General features: G+C 40.9%; 1 protein-coding gene across 1 annotated transcript; it reads left to right on the forward strand.

The window, feature by feature from the left end:
* The first annotated feature begins 2,628 nt into the window (after nt 1-2,628).
* Nucleotides 2,629-2,922, forward strand: CRCT1 (cysteine rich C-terminal 1). Its single transcript, XM_049766008.1, has one exon. It carries the CDS (start codon nt 2,629-2,631, stop codon nt 2,920-2,922), a length of 294 nt encoding a protein of 97 aa, XP_049621965.1.
* Nucleotides 2,923-8,102: the final 5,180 nt, after the last annotated feature.

The raw sequence follows: 8,102 nt of genomic DNA on the forward strand, positions 1-8,102 counted from the left end.
ATTCACTCTCTCTCTTTTTCACTCTGCCTGCCTTTAGGGCACATGATTTACTTCTTTCTTTCTTTCTTTCTTTCTTTCTTTCTTTCTTTCTTTCTTTCTTTCTTTCTTTCTTTCTTTCTTTCTTTCTTTGCTTTTCTTTCTTTCTTTCTTTCTTTTTCTTTCTTTCTTGCTTTCTCACTCTCTTTCTTTCTTTCTTTCTTTCTTTCTTTCTTTCTTTCTCACTCTTTCTTTCTCACTCTTTCTTCTTTCTTTCTTTCTTTCTTTCTTTCTTTCTTTCTTTCTTTCTTTCTTTCTTCCTCACTCATTCACTCTCTCTTTTTCACTCTGCCTGCCTTTAGGGCACATGATTTACTTCTTTCTTTCTTTCTTTCTTTCTTTCTTTCTTTCTTTCTTTCTTTCTTTCTTTCTTTCTTTCTTTCTTTCTTTCTTTCTTTCTTTCTTTCTTTCTTTCTTTCTTCTTTCTTTTTATCTCTCTGTCTCTTTCTTTCTCTCTTTCTCTCTCTTTCATTCTTCATTTCTTTCTTCTCTATTCTTATGTTTTTCTCCTCCCCTCTTCCTCTTTTTCTTTTTCCTTCCTTTGTTCCTTCATTCTATCCTTCCATCCTTCCCTTTATTCTTCATCTCTTTCTTTCTTCTTTTTGTCTCCTTTTCTGTTTTTCTTCTTTTTCCTCTCTCACTAATCCATTTCCCCTGTTCCTCTTTTTCTTTTCTTTTCTTTTTTTTTTAATTTTATAGTGGCCGTAGGGAAGCCCTGTATTGAAAGGGAGATTAGGCTAAAACAAGGAGCAGACTAGCCTGGCCTTCAATTTTGAAATTGGACCAGTGTCCAACACTCAGTTCTCTTTCTGATCTGTTAGGGTTAATCTATGGGATATGCTAACCTGACTATCTTTGCAGATATTTTTGGTCTTAAAGGTATCATAAATTTGTTAAACTCTTTTTTATATTTATAGTATCAGAGAAATTCCCACTGGTATTTTTCCACATATCCCCAATGTCATCTTTACTCAGACTCACCAGAAAACATCTCAGTGAAACCTAGCAGACTCTTTATGTGGCCATGATCTGCCCTCCAGAAGCCAAGAACCAAAATCTATAGAGACTTTATTAAAATAAAAAGTAAAATGTACAAAATGGGAACAGCAGAATGACTGTAGTGGCATTTGGCATTGGCCATGGTGACGGTAGAAGTGTGTATTTGTGTGTTTACATTGTAGAAAAGGACAGAGAGAATAGGATCTCAGCTATCCACATCACATCTTAGAACATACATAGATCTCCCAGCTATGAACATACATAGATCTCCCAGCTATGAATATTGTCTTCTTCGGAAAAGTAAACATACCACAGCAATCCTGGCACCTCTGTGAAGTGGCTTGAATACACACGTGCACCACCTATGGTGATAAATGTCTTTGGGATGCTGAGTGTCAGCTGAGCCGGTAAGTTGAGAAACAAGTCCCTCCCATGTGCCTACATAAAAAGGTTCCCTGGCTGGGTACTACTCAGTTCACTGCTTAGCAGGTGCCTGCTCCAGTTGGATAATCGAGTGAGAATCTTCTAGTGGACCAGAGTCTGGTAAGTGTCTCAGCAAAGTCTGGGAGGTGATTGGGAAGAGTTAAAAGCAGAGGGAGGAGAAGGTAGAATATTGCTAGCTGGCAGATGTGGCCAAAGAGCCTCAGAACTGTTTTATACTTGAGAAGTGAGTAAATATCTCATAGTACCTGTGAAGTCGTGGAGGTCACCCTGGCTTGTGTGTGTGTGTGTGTGTGTGTGTGTGTGTGTGTGTGTGTGTGTGTGTGTGTGAGAGAGAGAGAGAGAGAGAGAGAGAGAGAGAGATTTGAAAGATTTCAGGACAAGTCTATAGAAAAGATGTTAATGGAACCAAGTTTTTTGATTCCCTGGATTATAATATAGACATATTTTGCTTTCAACACTGTTTTCCTCCAATGCTGTGGAGACCTATAAGTGTAGATATGAAGAGTGATGGACCCTAGAGGGGTTGGACTCTAGATCCATCTAGGGCAAGAATGCATTGCAATAGAGATAATTTCTACCTGACAGGGTGTTTACACCTTGCTACTGACTGTGCCAACATCACTTGAAGAAGGTCTTGGTCACAATTTAGCGTAGGAGGGCGAATGAGTAAGAAATCTGGAGCCAGAGCACTTATAGATTGGGTACAGCATTTACCTTGCATGTTGCTGACCCAAGTTCGATTTTTCCCATCTCCTATGGTTCTCTAAGCAGTGTCAAAAATGCCTTGTGAGCAACACTGCCTGTGCCAAAAGGAAAAATGAGGAGCTGAGAGAAATTTTTATACTGGGTCAAACAGCAACAATGCCTCAATTTACCTCCCCATAAGAATTTGGGTAGTTCTTGTTGGAATCGAAAACATTGGAAAATTATGATTCTTGGCCTAGATTCTCTGCTTTTGAGTGCTGGGCTCATTGGAATACACCTGGGGGTGGCCGGTGAGTTGGTTATTGGCATTCCCTTCTGCAGAGGTATTTTCTGTTCTTTTGCTTGGCACCAGTGAGCTTGCATGAGTCATAGAGCAAAACCTAAACCCTGAATTTCCTGGGAAAAATCAGTGACAGAGTCTGCTTTTCTTACAGGTCATCTGGAATGTCCTCTCAGCAGAGCATGTCCTCCGCCAAAGGTTTCTCCAAGGGCTCCTCACAGGGTGCAGGCCCCTGCCCTGCCCCAACACCTGCCCCGACTCCATCCTCCTCCTCCTCTTGCTGCGGCCGAGGCTGCTGCAGCTCTGGAGGCTGCTGCAGTTCAGGAGGATGCTGTGGCTCAAGCTCCACCGGTTGCTGCTGCTTCCCTAGGAGACGTCGCCGACAACGTGGGAGCAGCTGTGGATGCTGTGGGGGTGGCCAGAGGTCCCAGAGTTCTGGCTGCTGTGGAGGCTGCTGAGTTGGTCTGACCTGCAGAAGCTGAGCTAAAGCCATTTGCCCTAAGCTGATGCTCTCCCGCCAGTTCTCAGCCTCACGGTCCTCCCTTCTCTACCTGGAGTCCTAGAGTTGATTCCCTTCCAAGCTAACTGTTTGTGGCTGTTCAGAAACCCCCCTGCCCTTAATCCCACCTGCGTGATTTTTTTCCACCACAGCCTGAGAGCTCTGGTGCCATTCTGCTGGCCTTCAGGGGCTGTCACACACTGGTGGTACAATCATTACCTACCTGTTCCTTTGTCCTGTGAATACATGTGATAATAAAGCTTCTACCTCCTGAAAATATCCTTTCTCTTATTTATTGTCTTTTGGTGTCTTTCGGATCCTGTTCTGTTAGTCCTTGCACCGCCTCTCAACCCTGCCCTCTTAGGAAGGCTCACATATTTGGGAAAAAGCAGAAATCTAAAATTAAGTCAAAGACACTTTTGGTTCTTGGCTACGATATCAAGAATTCGCCTATTGCAATGGACTCGTTTCATTCAATGACTCAGGAAGGAAGGTGCTGTTACTCCATTTTACTCAAGAGAAACTGAAGTTACGAAGCTTGTCAGAGTTTGCCAGCTAGAACACGTTTGGTGAGATTGGGTCCCTAACTACCTACTCTCTGGAGGGCCCCCAGAAACTTCCAGTCTCACTACTGAAATCTCTAAGAATTTAGGACCTTACATCCAAGCCACCTCTTCCATCCTTCTCTTACTTCTCCTTTTGCCCCAGAGGATCTCTGATCATTTTTCTAGCTGGTAGTTACATATATACACATATATTATTTTTAGTAAGATATTTTTAATAGACTCTTTTAGAAGACTGCTTTCTCTCTAGCCCTCATCAATGAAGATACCTGATCACAAACTAGGATTTTTCTTATGCTCAGCGAAACCCAAGTGCCCTGCTCTTTCTCTAGATATGTCTTTCTCTACAAGTGGTAGTGGGGTCAAAAATCCAAGTCTGTGGACATAGATCTGATCCACTCATTTCAGAAACAAGAGAAATAAATAAAAATAAAATATTTTATTTTATATATTTTTTTAAAAAATAAAATAAAATAAAAAACAATGACCTCAGCTAGATTCAAAAGGGAAGAGACAAAAATAGAGGATAAGAATAAGGTTCAGAGTGGTAGTACAGTAGGTAGGACATTTGCCTTGCACACGGCCTACCCATATCTGATCCTCAACATCCCATATAGACCCCTGAGCTTCTGCTAGGAGTGATTCCTGAGTGCAAAGCCAGGAGTAACCCCTGAGCACTATTGAGTGTGAGAATGTGGTTATAAACATCCCCAAAAATATAAATAAAAGAACAGAGTGACATCCTTCACTGGGTACTTACTTTATTACAGTCACCAGGTGAGCTATTTATGTATCATTTTATTTAATCCTCAGACTTTTATAATAATATAGACACTAGTTTCTTATCTTTTATATTTGAGAATAATGGGGCTTTAGAGAGTTTCAGGAGCTTAGCAAAAGTCACTCTACAGGCCAATGTCAAAAGATGAGGAGTGAGACAAATGAGATTCAGGCTGGAGTCTGTGTGACCCCGAGCCTATCATCATGTTCTCAGCCATAGAGATTACCAACACATTGGAAGGGACACTGAAGGTGTGGGCACACCCAGGCTCTTAAAGAATTGAGACTTGGCTTCTTGGCTGCTGGTCCATCCATGACCCAATGACTAGCAAGTTCTGTCGTGGGATCCACCCAACCAAAGGTATTTGTGCAGAGGTGAGGTCAGAAATGCACCATTGATTCATCAAGGGTGTTTAAACTGGAGGCCAAATGACCACTGTTAGGGAGGCTCTGAAGAGAAGGCTTGTTCAAGGTGGGATGGACCCAACTTCCAACTCCTAGATCCTGAGAGTTCAGGTGGGAGGGGATTTGTAGAAATTGTTTACAAATAGATGATGTCATCCAGGTAACCACCTTTCCCCACAACAATGATGCATGTTGAAGCAATAGCCCAGGATGTGGTGGAGAGATGAAATGGGAAGGGTAAACTGCCTGACTTGGAACGCACAGATTCGCTAGCCAATCTGAAGGTTTGGTTGGAGTAGAACCCCTTAAGTTGAAAACTGAAGCCTGAGATTTGGGAAACAAATACTGTGACTCAGGGAGACAGAACTGGATCCAAAAAAAGTCCACACCCTCACACAGGAAGCACTTTGATAGCCATCAAATGACCTTGAATATTGTGGTTCTGTCAGTTCAAACATACCTGACCATCTGAGGAAGTTCTTAATGAGAGATTTGGGAATTCTAAATATATTTTTATGATAAAAACCTAGGAAGTTATTTTGGGGGTAACCAGTACTCTCTATTCCCTGCCCCGAGTCTTTTTTAATCTCCACCAGTGGGGGAAACTATTCACATGACATGGGGATTAACTTTGAGGAGATGGCTGCCCCCGAGCATGCTGAGCCTGAGGGAATGTGAAATTCTAGTCTTATCCACTGCCCTGTGACATGCTGAATCAGCTTCCTTATTATTTTCGAGTAATAAGGCAATGATAGAAGTATGCAGTTTATTTCTGATAACTCCAGTTTTATCTTGATTCTTGTTATATTGTTAGTGGTGACAACCTATATCAAGCTAGCTAGCAAGCCAAGTAGATATATAGTTGCATAAAATCATCTTTTTTCTTTTGGGCCCCATCTGGTGGTGCTCGGGTGGTTACTGCTAGTATGTTCAAGGTACCATCTGGAATACCAAAGACAAGATCACATACAAGACAAATACCCTACCTATGCACTGTCTCTCAAGCCTAGTATCTTCCATATATCCTCTTCATAATTTTGTGAGGAAAATTCACATCTTTTGTCAATAGATCGTGAGAAGTGCCAAGAGTTTAGGTGATCGGAAGTGATCTTGCCAGTTGTGGGAGTGTCTGATGGTACCAGATCGAGACACCTTTTCTTAATCTATGCATCCCAAGAATAGACTACTGTCACAAATGATTATTTAGGGACAGCGCTAAATTATTCCTAGAATCTTGGCACATATGAAGGGAAATAAATAAAACTTTATTAGTGTATAACATAAAACGCTAAGTAAGTCTAGGAACTACAAAAATGTACATCTTGACCTTAAGGAGTTTTAGTCTGACTTGGCCAAAATGATTATCATACAGTGTGAATAAGTCATGTACCTAAAATAACAATGATATAAATGTATACAAAATCAGGAATGCACACTATATATACAAATTCACAAAGTACAAGAATATCAGAAGCATAAACGGCATAATCAATGCCTATAGGAATTTCATGGGTCTGAGATGAGAAATTATTACAGCACTTCAAATGAGGATAAGTTCTTGTGAGTTGGGATAGTCATCAGCCTTCTTGGGAACGGAAAATGAAGTTGAGTTTGAATAATGGAGAGCCTAGGTGATTCAGAGATTCATTTGTTTATGCTGTTATTCAAGGATGCTGTTCATGGATTTGGAACGGGGAGAGGAATAAGACTGTGGCACTGCTGAAATGGGCTTTGCCTTCTGGAACAAAGGAAGACAAGAGAGTAATCATGCAAGTCATACTATTTTCTATGTAAGAATTGCTGTAATAAAAATGGAGAAAACAGAGGAGCAACAGTGAAGTGAAGACACATGATTCTTGATGGGAAGCAGGGAAAGCCACTGCAGGAAGCATGCAGATGATGGCTCAGAGAAGGGGAGATGAGGCCAGACCTTGGATGCCTCAGCTAAGTGAAGAGATTGATATAGGATGTGTGTGTGTGTGTGTGTGTGTGTGTGTGTGTGTGTGTGTGTGTGTGATAGTAAGAAAATAGTTTGCAAAGAAGTACTTTAAATATACAGAAGTTGGCCTATGAATCACTTAAATGCTCCAATATGACTCTGAGACTAATTAGACAATGGTGATTCAAATGTGGGAGGAAATGAATGGAGATAACACTGGACACCTCTTGACAAGGTGTGATGGTCCAGCTTAAAATGAGGATCTGAAGTCAGTAAATGGAAGTGAGTAAGGAAAGCAAGTGATAGATAGGAAAAATATTTGTCCAGAAGGAAAACAATATATGGTTGGAACTGCATGAGGCATTGCAGGAGGAACTGAGGAAGAATGAGCAACAAAGATGTCTCTTACAGGCTTTGTGACCGGGAACTGGGAGACAGTTACACTAGTGACAAAGAGAAATCAGGTAAAAGAACTCAGATGGAGTAAAAATGGGTAAATTTGGATCCAGTCAGGTAAGTTAGAGATGCTGGCAAGATGAAGCAAGATTTGGAGCTGTAATTCCGACAATGAATCTCCAGAAATTGAGATAAACACATAGCAATAAGATGACTATCAAATCTCTTTTTTTGTTGTTTTTGTGTTTGGGTCACACCTGGCCAGTGCTCAGGGGTTATTCCTGGCTCTTGCTCAGAAATTGCAACTGGTAGAAATCACTCCTGGAAACCATAGGGATGCTAGAGATCAAACCCTGGTCAGTCCCAGGTCAGCCACATGCAAGGCAATGTCCTATCACTGGGCTATCAGTCCAGCCCCAGAGTACCAATCTTTGGGTATAGATATGGTCCAATATCTATAGTGAACAGACAAGGTCTGTATGGTTCATTGAAATAATTTGGAGGTAAAGCACAGAGATTTGGACATGGAATTTACTCAATTTTTATGTATGGAGTAAATGAATAAACCAATGACTAAGGAAAACAGAAAGTTAAGGGTTGAGTTGAGAGAGAAATTGGACAATTAAGGAAATTTGAGTTCCCAGTGAACAGGACGAAAATGATATAATCAGAGCAATTGCTCAAATATTTGAATGTTTGGAATATTTGGATGCTGTTTTCTCGAACTTCACAGGAAAGAGAGCCAGGCCAACAGAGGATTGAGGAAGCTAAAGGCTGTCATTCAAATTAGACTATTTATAGGCTCATTCTTCTTATTGAATGATCATTATGGAATCTTAAATCTTGGAACAGTTATAACAAGAGATTCATCTAGTGGGGGAGCATTTTATTTTAGTTAGGTAGAGCAGGTTGAACAGGAAAACCTGACATTCATAGTGAGTAAGAAAAACATCCTCTCTTCTATGAATGAATCAGAATGATTTGGTCCCAATAAATTTGAACTATGCTAGCTTGCCTCAGGCTGTATTATAGTCCATCCTGGAAAAGCAAGTAACT

Source organism: Suncus etruscus, chromosome 19, assembly GCF_024139225.1.
Source record: "Suncus etruscus isolate mSunEtr1 chromosome 19, mSunEtr1.pri.cur, whole genome shotgun sequence".
NCBI lineage: Eukaryota > Metazoa > Chordata > Mammalia > Eulipotyphla > Soricidae > Suncus > Suncus etruscus.